The sequence below is a fragment of the Notamacropus eugenii genome, chromosome 5, assembly GCF_028372415.1.
Source record: "Notamacropus eugenii isolate mMacEug1 chromosome 5, mMacEug1.pri_v2, whole genome shotgun sequence".
Lineage (NCBI taxonomy): Eukaryota > Metazoa > Chordata > Mammalia > Diprotodontia > Macropodidae > Notamacropus > Notamacropus eugenii.
Window position 1 is genome coordinate 272,070,335 of NC_092876.1, and position 22,761 is coordinate 272,093,095.

Below are 22,761 nucleotides of genomic sequence, written 5' to 3' on the forward strand. Positions count from 1 at the left end.
GAAATATGAAAATTATGTTAGTAATGTTGTGAAGGAAATAGTAGCTTTGTGAAATAAAATTAATACCAGTGTACTTGAGACAGAAAGTGGTCCATAATTTAAAAAATATTTAAAGCTCAATTAGATGCAAACCACTAAATAAATCTCCAAATTAATTTACTATTGTTAATGTCTATGAATTTATAAGAGTCTAGACTATAAGCTCTCTAAAATTCATCTTAGTTCTTCCAGTGCCTAAAACAGGGCTTTGTACTCATCAGGTGCAAATAAATATTTGTTCAATGAATCAGCTTCATTTGTCCTTGCAACTTGTTTATTCCTAAGAACAAACAATCTACTACTAATTCTGACAATTATGGTTTGGTAAATTGAATGTGAGTCAGCAGCATTGTGTGATTGTTACGTAAGTGCTTGTACATGAACATGCCTTAGAGGAAGCTGGGGCCAGGCCAGTAAATTCAGCTCATCCTGGAATTAAACAAAAGCTATTACATAAACTATATAGTACAATGAACCACCTGAGGCTTGAGCAGTTGGCCAGCAGATGAGTACAAAAGTGAGAGAAGCTTAAATCAAGGCAGAATAATAATCTTCTTTGGAGGCTGGACTTTATATGGAGCTTGTCTTTATGTGAAAGCTAAGGGGTTTAGCTGGGAATGAAGGGGATACTGACTGACTTACTCAAAAAGGCATACTTTTCCTACAGCATCTGGTAGGATTTTTTTTTTTCCCAAGGTATGCTGATCTCAAAGAATGTAGTCAACTTAGTTGAACATTCCAGGAGAAGGATCTATGTGAAAAGAAGATGGGGAAGATCCAGCTCCAGTTCAGTTCAATTTAAAAAATATTTATTAAGCACCTACTATATGCAAGGGATTACAATATAACTACTGGCAAAAGGAAAATCCACTCCACCTTTGTACCCTTATTGCCCTCTGCTCCTCACTATGGAACTTTCCTGCTCCAACCAGATTCATCATCTCACTGCCTCCCAAATTCATTTTGCATATTCTAATCTCTCTGTCTTTACTCATGATATTTCCTATAATTTGGAATGTCCAACTCTCTTTTCTCCATCTCTCTAAATCCTACCTATCCTACAGGCAGCATGATAGGAAAAGAACATTGATTAGAGTTAAAGGACCTGAGCTCAGATTCTGACTTGATAGCTTTCTTTAACCTTAGGCAAGTCATTTAACTTTCTTGGACCTCAATTTCTTCATTTGGAAAATGGGGAGTGGGGTCACACTAGATAATCTCTAAAGTCCTTTCTTGCACTAGATCTATGATCATGTAATCCTACTTCACTTCCCTTACCACTGACAGGCTGTTCAGGGAGCTCCTATAATGAGAGTTCCCCATGCTGACAAAATCATAGAGCCTTCTGTATTCTCTTCTTTACTGAAGAGGAAACTGAAGTTAAATGACTTATCTGTGCCCACAAGACTAGTAAGTATCAGAGGCAGAATTTGAATCTAAGTCTTCCTTCCTCCAAATTCAACAGTTTATCCAGTATACTAGATTGTAAGCTTCTAGAGAATAGGAAAGATCTCGTAGACATCTTTGTAATTCTCTACCTCCCTTCCTCCCAATACCTTGAACAAATTAGAAGCTTAATAAATATTTGAATGATTTTCCCTTCTCATTTCTAAATATTTCTTTCAGAATTTACTGGGCTTCACTTACATTATATATGTCCCAAAGTCTTGGTGTACTTTTAAACTTTCACAGTTTAAATTTATTAAAAATGTAAGATTTTGGAGGCCTTCTTTATTTTGTCATGGAAGTCCAGAGATTAAGATGTTGGTACTCTGATCTTACCTGCACTGCCATGCCATTGAGATCTGCCACCACAGATCCTCCTGAAACATTTGCATTAGGGACAGTTTCAGTGCTTGTTCCACGCAAGTGAATATTGGTCATTGGCATCCCTAATTCACGACTGACAACCTAACAATGAGAAAAGCTCTTATTAACATATGTTCAATTCCATTCAGAAGACATTAAATACTTGCTATTTATAGGCTCCTGTTCCAGAAGCTTGGAATACAACATAGACTCCAGTCCTTAGCAGTTTGTAATCTAATAATCTAATAATAATTATGACGACAATAGCCGACATTTTAAATACATTTATTTAGACAGTCTAGTAAATAACATTATATGACCTGATACAAATCTGAGAAAAGACAACTTCGAAATCAAAAATCAATGTTTAAAAATGTTTTGTACATTCCTCTTTGTCTTAAATATATGTGTGTATATGTACATGCATATGTACATGTATATATATAGATATAGATATAGATATAGATATACTCAAATGTGTGTGTGTGCATGCATAATTAAACAAAGAAAGGGAAAACTATTTGATTGGCCTGGGACATGGGTGGGGCACCTGCAGCCTTCAGGCCACATGTGGCTTTCCAGATCCTTAAGTGCAGACTTTTGACTGAATCCAAATTTTACAGAACAAAAATTGTACTGTATAGACACACACACACAGACACACACACACACACACACACACACACACACACACACACACACTGATATATTTGACTACGAGTTGGAGGAACCACCTGACTTAGAAGTTAGGAAATTACGGATAACCTTGGAAAGAACAGTCTTAGGCAAGCAGTGGCATGGGAAGCCAGCTTGAAAGGGCTAAGAAATGAGTGAGAGTGGTGAGAAAGGGAAAGTGGCAAGGGCACATGGTTCTTTTTAAGAGTAACAATTTAAAGGAGAAAAGATGTAGGATGATAACTAGAGAAAGTGGCAGGGTTCACTCCAGCATGTCTGCGGCTAAGGTCCCTGTTGAGAATTGGAGAGGCTGATAAATTGGGGGGCCAGACTGTTTGGGGGGACACTGATGTATACGGGAAGTCCTCTCACCTTCTCTCCTCTAAGATCCTGCCCCACTAGTCATCTACAATGAAAAAACTGTCATTTCAGCCTCAGCTCTTTGATAAATTGCATAACCTCTCAAAACCTTAGTTTCTTCATCTGACTAATGGTGATGTATCTGTTCACACTCTAAAGAGCTTAGAAATTACATTAACATCTTTAGAGACTAAACAAATCTGTCCGATAAGTCCCAAAGTATAATGACAGTTGACATTTATCTAACACTTTAAGATTTGCAATTTTTTTTACAGACATCTCCTTTAATTCTCAAAGCAATTGTTGCTTTTAAAAGCAAAGTCACTCTTATCAGTCCCTATTTTACAGATGTATACATTAAAGCTTACGGAGGTTGTGACATCTCTAGGCTCAAAAGCCACTAAATGTCTGAAATGGGATTTAAACTCAAGCCTCCCAAGTCCAGGACTCTGCCAAGATTACATTGGCCAAAAATAATTCATCAGATAAGAAAACTAAAGCCTAACGATATTAAATAATTTATCCAAGGAACCTAGGCTGAAACCCCAGTCTTGATTCAATATTAGAGTAAGGGAAGGGTCCTGCAGGAAACAGTAAAGTGTCATTTTAAAGGAAATGGGTGGAGAGAGCTGACCTTGTCAAGAACCATGGCCATCTCTTCCATGAAGAAAGAAGTAAAAGAATAGAAGGATCCTGCAGGATACTTCAGAGAAGAGGGGCTTAGTTTCTTCATCTAACAAATGATGTTTGGTCTACATAATCTCTAAGTTTTCTTACTGCCATGGGGTAGATTTTTCTCCTATGCCTCAGCTCGATAGAAATATCCCTTCAGATAATCAGAAGCAAACACTATTGTAGGGACACAGGTCAAGGGAGAGAATGGAATAAATGGAGAGCAAGACAGGACAGAGGGAAATGTGGTTAGTCTTTCACAACATAATTTTATGGAAGTGTTTTGCACGGTTACAACTGTATGACCTATATTGAATTGCTAGCTTTCTCAATGAGGGTGCAGAGGGAGGGAGGAAAGGAGAGAGTACGGAGCTCAAAGTTTTAAAAGGAATGTTAAAAATTGTTTTTGCGTGCAACTGGGAAATAAGACGTACAGACAACGGGATAATCTATTTTGCCCTACAGGAAAATGAGGGTAAGGGGCTAGAAAAAAGGGGGAGTGACAGAAGGGAGGATAGACTGGAGAAAGGGGTGGATGGCATGCATGCTCTCCAGAGGTGGAGAGTGGGGAGAGATGGTGAGAAAATTTGGAATTCAAATACTTATAGAAGTGAATGTTGAAAACTGAAAGATAAATAAATTATATGTATTAAATTTTTTTAAAAAAGAAATGTCCCTTCAGAGGTTCCCAGTTATTTTGCTCTCATTTTATACTCATGGAGTCATACTCCGAATCACAATTTGGACTTTTGACCAGTGAGATTACTATTTTCAGTTTTCAGGCCAAATATTTTTATGATTGAAAAATTCAGAATTTGGGAATTATGTCAGTGTCTTCTGAATTCAATTCAATAAATTGTATTAGCTTCTTTCACACCTTGGCCAGCTAAAACATCATTCCTGGTCCCCCTACTTGTTAGTGCTTTCTTCCTCAAATTATTCTATTTACTTAACACATGCAAATGTATGCCCTGCCAACAGAATGTAAGCTCTTGGAGGGCAGGGTCTCATTTTGTTTGTTTTTTTTCTCTGTATTCCTAGCAACTGGAATAATGCCTTGTATACAGTAGGTTACAGGATCATTTTATTTAGAGCTAGGAGTGATCTCAGAGGTCATCTGTTCCAACCCCCTCATTTAACAGATGAGGAAACTAAGGCCCAGAAAGAAGAAATAATTTGCCCAAAGGAAGCCAAGACCTTTTAGCATTTGTACAGGGGTCTTCTGATTCCAAAATCATTGTTTCTTCTACTTGAAATATTCTCTTCTTTTTAATAAAAGGTATTTGATAACTACTTGTTGAAATGAATTATATTATTTGTTCCTCTACCTTAATACCCTAACGTATTGATTTATTAAAATGAAAATGTAAAAGTGGTATAACTGCTCTCCTTTAATTTTTCCCTCTCACTTCCAAAACACATACACACACACACACACACACACACACACTCACACACACACATGCACATTTATTTATTCTTACCTGAATAATTTTGGTGTGAACACCCTGGCCCATTTCAATGCCACCATGAGTCACTAACACAGATCCATCCAGATAGATGTGAACTAGAGCAGCTGCCTATGGAGAAAAAACAAAATCCAATTTGGTACTGCTTTTGACTCATGTTATAATTACACACTCATTCGTTTAAAACAATTTTCTTTGAAACAAAACACACACAATTTGACCAGTGGCAGGATATCATACACAGAACAGAAGCCTAAGTCTCTTTAGTGGATGACTCAGATATCAGCATAAAGCTTTCATACTCAATACAACCACACCCACAAATCAGCCTTTATCCCAGTCTTACAGCCATCAATAAATTCAGGCTCCAGTAAATCTGGTCTCAATGTATCTGCCACACCTGTATAATCCTTGGGTGGCATATCAGGCAAACACTTAACCAAGCCATCTTACTGAGATGTGGTCACCACTGCAGAACTTTTCAGGGTTGCTTATGTAGGAAAACAGATAATAGGATGCTAGTCTAATAGCTACATGACGAGTTAAAGAAAAATAATCACAGGACAGATGTTAGGAAAAAGTTTCATTCTAATAGTACTGGATTGAAAACACTTCAAGTGGATCACCAACATGGTAATCAAAGAGCAAAACATCATGATAGAGAAATTTTAAAAATCCAGTTTTCCAGAAGTACCAGAAAAAAGAAACAAGATAAAATACAAACACGATAAAATATGAAATTCACTTCTGGAAAAAACTCAGTTCTCCATAAATTGGTTCATTTCAAGGTATCTTCTCAAGGTATATGTTTCTTCTTCTAGTAAACTTAGAGTTTTGGACCAAATGATCGCTGTGATCCCTTCTAAGTCTGACAGAAAAGTATGGTTGGGTGTCTCTGATGCTAGGACCAGAGGAAGAATTCAGTTCCAGCCTCTAACTCGGGAATTTGCCCCAGACCAAAGAGGAGACTACATGCAGTTCAACAGCTCTCAATTTGCAGGGTCTCTCAGTGGGCTCACTGAAGAAAAGAATAACTCTTTTAAAAATCTACATGCAAAGCCTCAAAGAAAAACACAACTTGAACACAAATCAAATAAGAATTCCTTGAAGAGTGAAAGCAAGAGGTTTTGGGTTGAGTTGCTTTAAGGAGCTAAAATAATTTTGAAAACAAAATGAGAGCAGTGTAGGAAAACAGGGGAAAAGAAATAAGAACTGCAGAAGAAAGATATGAATCAAAAGTAGCTTAATGCAAGAGTTACAAAACCTAACCAAAGAAAATAATTTCTTGAAATGTATTGTTGGCCAAATAGAAGCTAATGATTCTATGAGACATCAAGAAATAATAAAATGAAGTCCAGAGAAAGAGAAAACAGAAGAAATTGTGGGGTATCTGATAGAAAAAGCAGCTGTCCTGGAAAAGAGATTGAGAAAAGAGAATTTAACAATCATTGAACAACCTGAAATTCGTGGGGGAAGGGGAGGAGGAAAACCTATATATCACATTTCAAGAAATTACAAAAGAAAATTGCGAAGATATCTTAGAAACAGAGGGCAAAGTAAAAATTAGAGAATGAACTAGTTCCTGAAAAAAAATGCTCACAGGAATATTATATCAAAAATGCAGAACTCCCATGTGAAGAAAAAAAAATTACAGGAAACTAGAAAAAAAGAATTCAAGTTAAAAAAAATAGCAGTTAGGATTATAAAAGATTTAGCAGCTAGCCTTTAAAGGGGCAGAAACCTTCCGATAGGATATTCTGAAAGGATCTAAATTTATAAACAGGAATAACCTATACAGCAAAACTGAAGGTAATTATACAGGGAAAAAATGAATCTTTAATGAAATAGAAGACTTTCAAGTATTGCTGAAAAAAAGACCAGAACTGAGTAGAAAGTTTTACATACAAAGAGTCAAGACAGGCATAAAAAGGTAAACATGAGTGAAAAATTATGAGACTGAACAAAGCAAAACTGTACATTCTTATATGGGGACATGACATATGTAGCCCTTCAGCACACTATTATCCTTAAGGGTAATAAAAAGCATCTAATTATATAGAAGGTCTGGGTGTGATTCTGTTACGTTTGGATGACCTCTAAAAAAGAATGGAAAGAAATGGAAAGAATAGGGAAGAAGAAAACACTAAGATGGTGGAAAGAGGAGGAAGAATGGGAAAAATTATTTGACAAATGGAATATATAAGTAGAAAACTATCTTATAAGGAGGTGACAATGAAATGGGTGAAGGGTAACATTAGAAACTACATTTCATCTGATCCAATTAAAGGAAGGACACACACACACACACACACACACACACACACACACCCGTGGGAAGAAATTCATCTTACCAGATAGGGAAACACCAGGAAGAAAGGTTAAGAGAAAGGGGGTGAATACAATGGAGAGGAGACCAAGGTATGAGCCAGAATCAAAACAAACTTCTAAGGAGGTGGTGGGGAAAAAAGAGGAAAAAAAGTATAGTGAATTAGAATGGAGGAAAATATACAATTAGCCATCATAACTATGAATATTAATGCTATGAACTCATCCATAAAATTGGAAAGAATTAGTAGAGTGGATTAGAAACTAGAATCCAACAATATAGCTTTTAAAAGAAATACTCTTGAAATAAAAATGCTATACAAAGAATAAACTCAGGGGTTGTAGCAAAATCTACTATACCTAAGCTAAAGAAAAGTGAGATATGATAAACTTTTGGAGAACACTAAATAAGAATAAAACAAAATATACATATTTGTCAGCTGTTCATGGAAACTTCACAGAAATTACTCTTGGATTAGGACATAAAAACTTCATAAACAAATGTCTTCCAAAAAGAGAATGCTAGGCACTTTTTTAACCAACCATATTCTAATAAAGATATATTCATTAAAATGCCTTTGAAGCAAAGATTAAAAATTTATGGAAATTAAATAATTCAGTCCTAAAGAAGAGGGACATCAAGGAACAAATCATAAAAACAATAATTTCATTAAAGATAATGACAAAAATGAGGAAACATACCAAAATTTGTGTGATACAGGCTATTTAGGGAAATTGTTATATCTCTAAATGCATTCATCAGCAAAAGAGATAGAGGAAATTAATGAACTTAGTGTGCAATTAAAAAAGAAAACCAACAGATTAAAACCCCTAAATTAAACATTAAAATAGAAATCCTGAAATCAAAGGAAAAATGAACAAAATTGAAAGCAAGAAAAAGAACTAAATAAATAACACTAGGAACTGTTGGGGGGTGGGCAGTGGAGTTAAAAAGATATGCCTGATTAGCTAATTTGTTTTTTAAAAAGAAAGAAAACATATTGACAGTATCTAAAATGAAAAACAAAATTAATTCACAACTAATGAAAAGAAGAAATAAATCAATTATTAGGAGCTATTTTGGCCAACAATATGTCAATAAAACTAACATTCTAAATGAAATGAATGAATACTTACAAAAATACAAATTGTCCAGATGAACAGAATAGAAAATAAATTTAAATAACCCGATCTTAGAGAAAAGAATTGAACAAGCCATAAATGACCTCCAGAAGGAAAAAACAGCAACAACTAAGGACCAGGTAGATATTTAAGTGAATTCTACCAAACATTTAAAGAACAATTAAATCCAACACTACCTAAACAGTTTGAAAAAATTGGTAAAGAATATATGTTCTACCAAATTCATTCTACAGTACAAATATAGTCTTGATATTTTAACTAGGGAGAGTCAAAACAGGGAAAATTAACCATATACCAATATTTCCAATTAATATTGATTCAAAAAAATTTAATCAAATATTAGTAAGCAGATTATAGCAAATGTCACAAAGATCATATACTATAACCTGACTGGATTTACACTAGGAATGCAAGGCTAGTTCAATATTGGAAAAACTATAAACCATAATTGGCCATATTAATAACAAAGCCAACAAAAATTATATAATATCCTCAATAGATGCAGAAAAGGCTTTTTGACAAGACATCAACACTATTCCTGTTTAAAAACAAAAACTAGAAAGCATAGAAATATATGGAACTTTTGTTCAAATGATAAATAACATCTATCTAAAATCAAAAGCTAGTATTATCTTTTCTGGGAATAATCTAGAAGCCAAGCATGTATGCACATATGTATATACGAATATATATGTATACATGTGTGGATGTTTATCTGCATATATGTTTGTGTGTATACATATATACACACAGAGCTGACCTAGAGGAAAATATAATTTTGGTTTTAACCAAAGGTTTCTTTTTTTATTTTACCAAACTATATTTTTACTAGCTTAACTTTTCCACAGCAAAGCAGCATTCTTTGGCCTCTATATAGCAGACTTACTTGACCAGCAGGAAGTGAGCAAAGACCAACAGGAAATTTCAGTGGAATAAGTGCAATTCCTTTCTTCTTCCAATAATTCTTCTTGTTGAAGTCTTCTACCCTTGCTTTCCTTGCATAGTATGAGGAAATCTCTATGCATTCATTCCAACATTTCATTAGGTTGCTTGCATCAATCTCCTGCTTGTAGTGTGTTTCATGTATTCCTTTGTACATGTTTATCATTCTCACCTTAAAAAGAAATTTCCAAAAATGATACAAAATACAGCCTTTCTTCTCTTCCTCTCTATCGTACTCATGCTTTAAGGTCCTACTCAAGTCTTGTATCTTCCATGAGGTCTTCCTAGATTACTCTAGCCAACAGTATTTTTCTGACTACCAAAAGCCTCTTCCACGGAGATCTTATTTAGTATCCTAAGCTCATAGAAGCATAGATAGATAGTTGAAAGGGGCCTCAGAAACCATTTAGTCCAACCTGTTCATTTTACAAGTAAAGAAATTAATCCAAGGAAGTTAAATGACTTGCATAATGTCATCCAAAGCTGTACATTGAGACAAGGTAACTACACATCAGAAAGCAATAAACATCAAAGGTAGGATCTGAGCCCTATAGTTTTGCCTGATTGACTCTTTGGCATAGGCCAAGAACTAGTCACACCAAACCCAGAAAGGATTACACTGACTCTGAGGACCAGATCTGGCAGAAGCAGGTGGTCAGTCAGAGAAAATCAAGAACAGTGAAGAGACAGATCTAGTTCCTTATGCCTAAAGGACCATAACTGCTAAGATCTCTATTAACTTGAAGTTTCCCATTTTGGTGTTATTCCATCCTTTCCCTGGCAGGCTTATAACTAACCCACTGAACACTTAAAAGAAAGGTTGAATACTATTGTCATGAAAGCAGAAAAGTTCAGGAAAGCTTGTGTCCCTTCCTGCAGACTAAACTGAATGTTGGGGAACCTGGTTGAAAATGAGGAGGTGGAGCTGACTAGGAACCAGTAGGGATCATTAGCCAGGGAAGAAAAGAATGTGGTCACAAGGATGCAGTAGACTCATCATGCCTACAGCAAGGACTTTTCATTTTCTGTGCCTTACTTTCTTCATCTATAAAATGGGATAACTGGGCTATATAATCTACGGAATTTTTTTCTGTTCTGATATTCTGTGTGTTTTCTGTTATAGGATAATTTAGTTACCTTCTCTGGTGGCAAACCACTTTGGGCTGCAACTTTTGTTATGCATGATTCTGTAACCAGCGCAGCTTGGGGAAAACCAAATCCACGCAAAGCAGTGTTAGAAGGTAAATTGGTTTTGCAAGCAAGTCCTCGGCAGCGTAGGTTTGGGATCTTGTAAGCATTGTCCAACTTTAGGAGACCCATCTGTATTACCTGTAGGAATTGATCAGACAATCAATCAACAAGCAATTTTTTAAGCCCCTACTTAAGAAGTGTCTACCTGTCAAATGCCCATGTGTCAAGCACTGTCCTAGGTCCTGGAATAAAAGAAATCACTGATGGGATTGTAAGTACTTGCCCTTCCTACTCCCTGTTTCTGTTCTTCCAAACTTGAGACAAAAAGTAGTCCCATAATAAAAGTGGATGTTTGACAAAGAAACTTGAGTCTGAGACTTACTTTCAGATGATATACAGCATCCAAAGTCAGAAGGCAAAAGTATTTCAAACACCTTCTGATCTCACTAGTGTACAAATAATCAATAACTCATACTTACTGTATTTATTATTACAAAATGTTTACATATATTATCTCATGTGATTTTCACAAAAGTCATGCTAGTTACTGTAAGTGTTATTATCCCCATGTTCTAGATCTGGAAACAGTTTTAGAGTGAAGGGACCTGTTCTGGATCTAGATCTAGCTTGGACAGTGAAACAAAGTTGGGAATGCAATCTAGCTCTGATTCATGTTCAGTGATCTTTCTACTACCTCATACAGTTTCTCCACCAATAGTTCCTTACATAAACAATATACATTTCTAGTATTATATAGGTTGGAGTAAGCCTGGTAGAGCAGATAGAAAGCTAGTCTATACTCCAGGAAAACCAACACTCAAGACCTACCTGTAATACTTACTGACTGCTTGCCCCTGGGCAATTCACTTAACCTCTGAGTGCTCTAGGCATCTCTCTTATACGACCATAATTTGCGGAGAAAGTGACAAGTGCATTAGTAAATGAAGTTGCCTCATCAGAAAGATTCTTATACCAATGAAATCATAGGCCTCTTCCCTTCGTCTTTTCTAGCACTAGAAGCAGCAGTCTCTTTATGTTTATTGCATAAACTATATATATATATACATATATATGTATACATATATATATGTATATATGCATGTATATCACTTCTGTAATTCCATAATTAAATAACTGAATGTATGTTTATCCATTAATACTTACAAACTGAGAGTCATCCAATGTGAAGCCACCATTAGCATAATGTACAACATCCAGGGCCATGATTCTACCATCGTTCATGAATCCTACCTAAAGAATAGAACTTATCTTTAGAGACCGAAGGAAGAAAATAATCCCTTTAAATTCAAATTAGCTGCTTCTAAAGGCTAAGCAGGTTGTCTTTCTCTTCTATGGATACAAGACAGAGTCTGCTTACATTTACCATTGAAAGTAGAACATTCTTGTTTTTTCCCTGTTGTCACCTGACCTCTAGCAATAATTCATGTCAATGGACAATAATACATAAAGATATGAAACAAACACTAACAAATTCTCATAGCTTTTGTTATCACCTCTGTACTTATTACTTTCAAATCTACATCTTCAGGCCTAATCAAGATATTCAACTCGATATTATATTCCTATTGCCTTTGGCACATTTATACTTAGATGATGCACCACACTAAGTATTTCTCCCACCAAATTCATTATTTTCTCCCCCAATTGATTCCTCTTTACAATCTGCCCCTTTTTGGTTAATGGCACCATCATTCTCTTAATCATCTGTGCTTAAAATCACACTACTTCTCCCTCTTCTCCATTTACTCCCTTTCCTCTATCCAATCTATCACCAGGTTTTATTTATTCCTTCTTCATAACTCTTAAATTTGCCCATTTCTCTCCATTCCCATTAGCATCACTCCAGCCCAGATCTCTACTGGCTGCCTAAATTCTGCAATAACTTTCTAAATTCTCCCTAACTCCAGATTCTCTCATTTCATCTCAGAATCACTCTGTAATATCACCCTATGATATTAATCATATTAAAACTGCTAAAAGAACATGTTTATCATACTACTCTGGTGCTCAAGAATTCACAATTTCTCCCTGGTGTCTACACACCAAGTGTTCTAAACCTGGGAAAATTTGTTTTTCTTCTTTAATGTATATTTTGATAAATATATTTCAATATAATTAGTTTCCTTTGTAAATCTTACATATTTTGTTTTATGCAGTTAAAAATATTATTCTGAAAAAGCCTCCATTATCTTCACCAAACTACCAAAGGGGTCAATGACAAAAGAAGTTAATACCCTCTACCCAAGTTCAGACTTCTTGCACTGTTTTGTATCCAGATCTTTCCACAATCTTGGACTCACCTTACACCTTACTCACCTTTACTTTCTCACAACTCAAGCTCTCACTTCTGTGGTCAAGCTAGTTTCATACTTTCCCCCAGTATTCACATCATGCTCTTTCCTTCCCTATGCTCATAACCCTCAGGACATTTTGACATTTTTCTTCTACTCACTTTGTACTTTCCAAGGTAAGGATGACGGCCTCCAGTTATTAATATATCTTCTCCACGTTCCAGAATGCAGCGGACTGGTCGGCCAGTTCTAAAACCAGAAAAAGGTCAATTTGTACCAAGTAAGGATAAGACATAAGAAAAAATGAATATTTTGGATTTATTCAAATCATTTTCTTTCAGTTCATTTTTCAGGTTCTACCCCACCCTAATCCATCAATGCTCCAGTTTGTGCAGGAGCCTCTCCACCCCTTGACCAAGCTTATTGCTTTGGTGTTCTCTGCCTATAGGAGAGTTTCACTGTACCAGCTTAAACTCTGGGATATTTCCTATCCCCTCATGGACCTCTATAGCTACCTTCCCATATAAGAAAAGGGTCTTAAGATATTTCTTCAGGGCTTTTATCATATATCAGTTGTATTGTGCCTACCATAATGCTAGACTAAAAGTAGGAGTTCAGGAAATATTTATTATGGTTAATTAAACCTATGAATCTGAAACTTTCCAAGTCAAGCCAAATATCCAAGGTATCATTTTATAATATAACATCTGGAAATGCTTCAAGGGATGGCTTCTGATTGAGAAAGTGGAACAGAGAGATTGTCATCTCTTTGCTCTATCTTAGGGATAAGATTTAGCATCTAGAATCATCAGGTATAGTGTAAAGAAAACTGGATTTAAGTTAAATGACAGGAATTTGAATCATAGCTCTACCATCTACCACTTGGGAAATTTTGAAAAAGTTACTTGATGTCTCTGAGACTCTGTTTCCTCAGTCATAAAATGAGTGGGCAAATCACACTAATCTATTAGGGCCCATATAGCTTTAAAATTCTATGTTCTAAGACAAATATGAACTCCCAAAGGGAAAAAATTGGGACCAGGTAGATTTGTAAGCCGATTTTATCAAACATTCAAAGAACAATCCATTCCAATCATACATAAACGAATTGCAAAAATGGAAAAAGATAAAATCCTACCAAATTTCTTCTATTATACCTAGTCTTGGTTCTTAAACCAGGGAGAGTCAAAACAGAGGAAGAAAACTATATGCCAATAAGCCAAACGAATACTGAGACAAAAATAACAAATACTAAGTGAAAGGTTATAGCAACATATTACAGATATTATACATGATGACTAGGCTGGATTTATACTAGAAATGCAAGTTTGGTTCAACATTAGGAAAACTATAAGCATATTAACATCAGAATCGACAAAAATCATGTGATTATATCAAGAGACAAAAAAATTGACAAAAATTTGACCCAAAAATCTCAGTGCAAGTTTAATTTTTAATAAATCAACACTCATTTCTACTAAAATCAAACAAATAAACTAGAAAATACAGGAATATATGGACTTTGTCTTAACATGGTAAATAATATCTATCTAAAATCAAATGCCTTGGATCTGGAGGTGAAGTGGGTGTGAAGAGAATACTCAGAAGTCAAGTCACTGGCTGGGAAAATGCCCAGAAAAGGGAAAAAAAATAAGGCTATAGAAGGTTACTTTCTTGGTGAACAGGTATTTCCTCCCTTCCTTTCTGATGAGGAAGAGCAATGCTTACCATCAGGGAAAGACATAGAAATCAAGGCTTCTGTATCCCAGACCACCCAATGGGCTCAGGCCATGGAAGAGCTCAAAAAGAATTTTGAAAATCAAGTTAGAGAGGTGGAGGAAAAACTGGGAAGAGAAATGAGAGAGATGCAAGTAAAGCATGAAAAGCAGAACAACACCTTGCTAAAGGAGACCCAAAAAAATGCTGAAGAAAATAACACCTTGAAAAATAGGTTAACTCAATTGGCAAAAGAGGTTCAAAAAGCCAATGAGGAGAAGAATGCTTTCAAAAGCAGAATTAGTCAAATGGAAAAGGAGGTTCAAAATCTCACTGAAGAAAATAGTTCTTTCAAAATTAGAATGGAATAGATAGAGGCTAATGAGTTTCTGAGAAACCAAGAAATCACAAAACAAAACCCAAAGAATGAAAAAATGGAAGATAATGTGAAATATCTCATTGGAAAAACAACTGACTTGGAAAATAGATGCAGGAGAGACAATTTAAAAATTATGGGTCTACCTGAAAGCCATGCTCAAAAAAAGAGCCTAGACCATCTCTCATGAAATTATCAAGGAAAACTGCCCTGATATTCTAGAACCAGAGGGCAAAATAAGTATCCAAGGAATCCACCAATCACCACCTGAAAGAGATCCAAAAAGAGAAACTCCTAGGAACATTGTGGCCAAATTCCAGAGTTCCCTGGTCAAGGACAAAATATTGCAAGCAGCTAGAAAGAAACAATTCAAGTATTGTGGAAATACAATCAGGATAACACAAGATCTAGCAGCTTCTACATTAAGGGATCATAGGGTGCAGAATATGATATTCCAGAAGTCAAAGGAACTAGGACTAAAACCAATAATCACCTACCCAGCAAAACTGAGTATAATACTTCGGGGGAAAAAATGGTCTTTCAATGACATCGAGGACTTTCAAGCATTCTTGATGAAAAGACCAGAGCTGAAAAGAAAATTTGACTTTCAAACACAAGAATGAAGAGAAGCATGAAAAGGTAAACAGCAAAGAGAAATCATAAGGGGTTTACTAAAGTTGAATTGTTTACATTCCTACATGGAAAGAAAATATTTGTAACTCTTGAAACTTTTTCAGTATCTAGGTAGTGGGTGGGATTACATACACACACATGCACATGCACACACACACAGAGACAGAGTGCACAGAGTGAATTGAAGAGGATGGGATCATATCTTAAAAAACGAAATTAAGCAGTGAGAGAGAAATATATTGGGAGGAGAAAGGGAGAAATGGAATGGGGCCAATTATCTCTCATAAAAGAGGCAAGCAAAAGACTCATTAGTGGAGGGATGAAGAGGGAAGGTGAGAGAAAAACATGAAGTTTACTCTCATCACATTCCACTAAAAGAAGGAATAAAATGCACACTCATTTTGGTATGAAAACCTATCTTACAATACAGGAAAGTGGGGGATAAAGGGATAAGCAGGGTGGGGGGGATGATGGAAGGGAGGGCATTGGGAGGAGGGAGCAATTTGAGGTCAACACTCATGGGGAGGGACAGGATTGAATAGAAGCAATGGGGGACAGGATAGGATGGAGGGAAATATAGTTAGTCTTATACAACACGACTATTATGGAAGCCATTAGCAAAACTACACAGATATGGCCTATATTGAATTGCTTACCTTCCAAAGGGAAGTGGTGGGGAGGGAGGAAGGAAGACAAGTTGGAACTCAAAGTTTTAGGAACAACTGTCGAGTACTGTTCTTGCTACTAGGAAATAAGAAATACAGGTAAAGGGGTATGGAAAGTTATCTGACCCTACGGGACAAAAGAGAAGATGGGGACAAGGGCAGAGAGGGATGACAGAAGACAGGGCAGATTGGTGATAGGGGCAATTAGAATGCTCGGTGCTTTGGGGTGGGGGGAGAGGAGAAGTGGGGAGAAAATTTGGAACCCAAAATTGTGTGAAAATGAATGTTAAAAGATAAATAAATAAATTAAAATAAAATAAAATAAAGAAAAGAAAATATATAAAAAAAATAAAATCAAATGCCAGCATAATATGTGAAGGGGACAAATTTGATCCTTTCCCATAATATTAGAGATAAAGTAAAAATGTCTATTGTCACCACTAGTATTTGATATAGTGCTATAAATACTGGTTACAGAAAAAAGATGAAGAGTTTGAGGGAATACGTATCATCAAAGAAGAAATAAAAGTGTTAATTTTTCAGATGATGTAATGGCGTAGTTAGGAGAAACCTAAGGAACTGACTAAAATTTCTTGAAACAATAACTTCAGCAAAGTTGTAGGATATTAACAATTCTACAAATATCATCGACATTTCTGTTATTTTTTCTAATAAAACCTAGCAGGAAATGATAGAAAGAAAATGCCATTTAAAAGAACCACAGAATGTATAAAATATTTGGGAGTGTGCCCACAATAAGATACATGCAGGAAATATATAAATACAACTACAAAACATTATTTGCAGAAATCAGAAAGACCAGCATAATTAGAAAATATTCATGGATAGGCCAAACCAATGTAATTAAAATGACAATACTACCAAAATTAATTTACTTAAACAGCACCATTCCAGTAAAACTACCAAAGTACTACTCAAACAAAGTAGGAAAAATAGTGATGAAATGTATCTGGAGGCACAAAAGGTCAAGAATAATAAAGGAAATAATAATTGTAAAAAGTGGAAGAAAGGGATATCTAACATCAACAGATCTCAAACTGCATTACAAAGCGGTAATCATCAAAAAGATTTGATGCTGGTTAAAAATTGGTTGATCATTGTAACAGATTAGGACACAACTTAATGGAGCAAATGTATTTAGTAATGTGGTGTTCTGTAAACTCAAGGACCCTGGATAATGGGATAAGGATTTACTACTTGGAAAACTGCATAGCAGTCTTGTAAAAACTGGGCTTTGATCAATACCCTACTCCATATATTAAGATACTCTCCAAATGGATATATGACCTTGATATCAAAGGTCATATAATAAACAGTTTAAAGGAACAAGAAAAAAGTTACCTTTTTGATCTATGGGCAAGTGGATAGTTCCTCACCAAACAAGTGACAAAAAAGATCACAGAAGATAAAATAGATCATTTTGGTTACATAAGATTAAAAACACTTTGCAAAAACAAATCTAATTCAGCTAAATTAGATGAAAATAATTAACAGAGGAAAAAAATTTTTGCAGCAAGTTTAAAAAAAGTTCTCAGTTCCAAGGTACATGAAGAACTGATTCAAAAATACAAGAAAAAGAACATTCATGAATTGATCAATGATCAAAGAAGCTCATCAGGAAGGTCTCAAAAGATAAAAATACAAGCTTTTTTTTAGCCGTATGAAAAAAATAAATCATTAATAATTAGGAGAAATATAAAACACTTCTGAAGTTCCACTTCATACATATTAGGTTGTCAAAGTCGACTCCACCCCAAAATAGGCAACTTGACAAATGTTTTTCTTAAATTTTATTCCTCTCTGAATATTTTACAATCCAGTAACACTGGCCTCCATGCTGTTCCCCATACTCTTTCTCCCTATTCTGTGCTTTTCATGGGCTGTTCCCCATAGCTAGAATGTTCTCCCTCATCACCACAGCCTGTTTTAGCTAGCTTTCTTCTAGTCTCAGCTAAAATCTCATCTTCTGAAAGAAGTCTTTGCCTGGTCCCCCATGGTGCTGGCACCTTTCTTCTGAAATAACTTCCACTTATCTTGTGTGTATAGAATTACTTGAATATTGTCTTTCTCAGGAGAAATATGACCTCCGTGAAGACAGGAACTGTTTTTGCCTTTCTTTATATCCCCAGTGCCTAGCATAGTGCCTAGCACAGAGCAAGCCCTTAATAACTGCTTCTTGACTTTTTTATTTGTTGGAAGGGCTGTGGAAAAACAGGTACACTGATGTGCTGTTGGTGAAATTGTGAATTGGCACAGCAATTCTGGAAAAAAAATTGGAACTATGACCCAAAAGTTAGTAAACTATGAATACCTTTTGATTCATAAATAGCAATACTGGGTCTTCCCCTCAAAGAGATCAAAGAAAGAGGAAAGAAATCACATATACAGAAATTTTTACAGAAGAACCTTGGTGGTACAGTAGACAGAGCCCTGGAACTGGATTCAGGAAGATCTGAGTCCAAATCCAGCCTCAAGCACTTACTAGCTTGTGTAACCCTGGGTAAGTCATTTTAAGACTGCTGTCTGACTAAGTTGTCTCATCTGTAAAATAAGGATAATAAATGAACCTACATTCTAGGGCTATTGTGAGGATAAAATGAGATAGTATTTATAAGAGCTTAGCAAACCTTAAAATGTTATATAAATATCAGTTACTGTTATCATTGCTATTATTATTATAGAGACAAAGAATTAGAAACTAAGGAGGAACTATTCATTGGAGAATGACTGAACAAAATTATGGTATGTGAATAATACAGTGGAATACTACTGGCTTGTAAGAAATGAAAAAAGAAGTGATGTCAAAGAAACCTGGGAGAACTTCTGTAAACTGATGCAAAGTGAAGTGAGCAGAACCAGGAGAAGAATTTCTACTATAATATCAACATTACAGAAAAGAGCAATTTTAAAAGATTTAATTAAGAACTTTGACCAATACAATAATTAACCATAATTCTAGAGGACTAATGATGAAGAATACTACCTACCTCCTGACAAAGAGGCGATCAACTAAAATTTATAATGATGCAAACATTTGGGGGCATGGCTAATATGGGAATTCATTTTACTTGACAACACCTATTTGTTACAAGAATTTTGTTGCTTTAAAAAAAGCTTGGGGAAGGAATGGAAGAGGGAGAAAAAATAAAGGTTTGATAACTAAAAAAATATCCTGTTTCTATGACTTTCAGAGGAAAAGAGCACCAGACTTTGTTTCTCAGCAAAAACAAAAAATTAAAGCTTTTTGGGTTATTTGGTATACATTTGACCGATGAACATGATTTATTGCAGAAATGAAACAAAATTCTCATTTATTAAAAGGAATCCCTACATTAAATAATAACTCATTCAATAGGTAGTTAAACCAAGTAATTATCACCAAATCAAGTCTATTGTCTTTCTGCTTTCTAGGTATTACAATATTTGCTACTATGGTTTTTCTTTGTTTTTTTTTGTAGCAATTTATAATTATGTTCGTTTCTACAATTTATAAATATATACAGTTTATTTTAGCCTTAAAATAGAAAAAAAATTCTGGCTTATTTCAATTTTTTCTCATTGCAGGTTTTTTTGTTTTCTTTTGTAAATTGGACCATGGAGTCTCCTCCATTAAAGCAGAATTAATTGGGAGTATACCATGTTTCCTGGCTTTCCTTTCACCAAAATTAATTCACTTTCCATAACTCCTATTTATAAGCTTTTTTGTATTTACAAAATACTTTGTCTTCCAACAACTAAGGCATATAGGTAGTGAAAGAATTATTGTAATACACATCTTACAGTTAAGTAAACTGATACTCAGAATGATTAAGTGACTTGCCTAGGATTATAGCTAAAAGGGGCAGAATTAGCTTGACTCCAAAAGTACTTCTTACTGTACTGCTAACTCTCTTGCTCTCATTAACTATAACACTTTAATTTCCACTTACTTGTTTGCTGCAAATGCTGTAATAGCTGCCATGATACTAGCTTTTACTGCTTTTCCACCAAAAGCTCCACCAACTCTTTTGACATGACACATGATCTTGTTAGATGGAACCTTTAATATGGAGGCTATTATGTCCTGTAAATATTAATTTGGATTAATCTCATTCCTTTTAAATAAGAAATTTAACTCCTATTGAGGAGACAATTATATATGTGGGGGCAGGGGAAGGGGGACAGAGTGCTAGCTACTATCTAATCATTACTATGAAGAGAAACATGACTTCCTAGGGCAAGGAATACAAATACTGGAGTAGTGAAGACTAGAGAAAGGTAATTTTTACTGATTAAAATCCCCTTTTATTCAAGGATATACAAAAACCAAGTCAGAAGCAATCCATGTTAGCTTATAAAATCTAGGTATTTTCATTAAATTATGAAATATCCACCTAAATAAAAATGTTTAGGGATTTTTTAATTTTCAGGAGACATAGAAGTCTTGTCCCTATTTATCAAAATTATGAATTCTGATAGACATATTGATATATTAAGAAGCAAAATTGTCTGGGAGTTACAGAAATTCCCAAATGGAGACAGAATACTGCAACAAGGTCTTATATCATGCTATATGTCACAAAATTTGAGAAATGTATCCAAGAGATGGAGATAAACATGTTTTAAAGGGTTGAGAACTCACCGTCTTAAACTGCATTGAGAACCTATGGGCTGTATTTATAGCTAAGCCTGGCAAAATGGACTGTTTGTCAGAGGTACACTGAACGTTCAATGTGATGAGTGTAGTTCTATGATGATTTTAAGAAGTGTGAAGAATTTGTGAACTCAAGGCACTTTTATAATAAGTGACTGCAGCAAAAGGAGGACATGTTACATATTAAAAGGGTTTTTTAAGATGCAAAATGTTAAATGGTTTATTGCATATTAATAGATGTCCCAGTTAATGAACATGTCACCATAACATTCTCTGTTCTCTGATTCTGTCACCCCCAAAAAGCTACCCTACAGAGTACTGCATTTCAAAAACCAGAGAAATATTCATTTCAGCATGGCATTAAAAAGTATGAAATTGAGGGTATTTTAAGTAGGCAGTGAGGTTTGGGATTTGTTTTTATTATCTTGGTTTTTGCATTGTTTTTTGTTGGAAAATTTTTAGAATTAACTATGTCCCCTGGACAAGATCTTTCCATTACCTGTGCTTGCTTGGGATACTGTGTTGCCACATAAACATCCATTTCTTTGTCCTCTCCAGATGGAACAACAAGCATGCTGTGAGTTTCCATGTAAAAATGTTCTTGGCCTCCGATGTGAATCTCACCTATTACAAGAGGGAAAACCAACAACCCTCAAATATTTATACAAAACAGCATGGATGACAAGTTTAGGGGCAAGTAAGGTAGGGCATAACCTGCACTATTGGCTACCCAGCCTTAATCTCATTTTCACAAGCATTTCCACACGCAGCATCTACAACGTCCTTTCCAGGGTCTATGTCGTCTAATCCTAGCCATCTATAAGTCCCATAGGCAATATTAGTTCACATTGATGGGACTGAACTGTTGCCCTAGATGGGAAAAGCACAGGATTAAGTTATAAAATACATCTGGCTTCTTAAGTTCAGAGACAAAAGTCCAATGCAAATATAGGTATGAAATATAGATGGGAGAGACAAAAGGGAAGTAAGTATACTCATAGTGACGATTCCCCTTCCCCCATACCCAAGATCATCTCAGGGCAATCTTATCTGTCCCAAACTTTTTATTCCTGATCCCTCCTCCCCACCTGCCCAGTCAGATTTCTTCTTCCTAAGTCTCACAGATTCCCCTGAAAGCTCGTCATCATCAATGGGAGAGTAGATGATAATGAAATTAATACAAGTCAATTTTCTGTCGTACTTCTGAAGGTTTCAACGAGGACACTAACATAGATGAAAGTCAGAAACTCTTCAGTATTTAAGGGAGGCAGTACAGTGCAGTGGAAAGAGTGTTAGCGTTAGAGAACCTAGGTTTAAATACTGACTGTGCCATTTGACACCTGTGTGTCCTTGGAGAAGTCCTTCTACTTATCTGGTCCTCAGTTTCCTCATCTGTACTTCATCTACTCTATACCTCTCTATATACATAACATATAACATATATAAATATAGTTTATATGTGTATATAATATACCTGTTCATATGTGTGTTTATAATGTATGTTTATACATGTATCTGATGTTTATACATCTCTTCATATGTATGTATATACACACATATGTATATATAATACACCTGTTAATATGTGTGTATATATATATATATATAAAATGTACCTGTATGTGTGTATATTCTCTACTCCATACTTCTTTTTGATATATCTGTGTGTGTGTGTGTATATATATATGTACATATATATAATATATGCATGTATGAGTATACATAATGTAAACACACACATGTGTGTGTGTATGTGTGTATAAAACAGGTACATACAAGA

General features: G+C 35.2%; 1 protein-coding gene across 2 annotated transcripts in view; it reads right to left on the reverse strand.

Annotated features, from left to right (window-relative positions):
- Positions 1-22,761, reverse strand: part of LOC140506077 (aldehyde oxidase-like) — a 104,617-nt gene that overhangs the window by 22,897 nt on the left and 58,959 nt on the right. For both annotated transcript variants that reach the window (XM_072612839.1, XM_072612838.1), the window contains exons 21-28: positions 21,481-21,605; positions 20,278-20,411; positions 13,099-13,186; positions 11,790-11,876; positions 10,572-10,763; positions 9,379-9,606; positions 5,040-5,135; positions 1,822-1,950 (exon numbers count right to left, since the gene is read on the reverse strand). In XM_072612839.1, the coding sequence (XP_072468940.1) occupies positions 1,822-1,950; positions 5,040-5,135; positions 9,379-9,606; positions 10,572-10,763; positions 11,790-11,876; positions 13,099-13,186; positions 20,278-20,411; positions 21,481-21,605 (1,079 nt within the window). The remainder of the gene's footprint in view (positions 1-1,821; positions 1,951-5,039; positions 5,136-9,378; positions 9,607-10,571; positions 10,764-11,789; positions 11,877-13,098; positions 13,187-20,277; positions 20,412-21,480; positions 21,606-22,761) is intronic.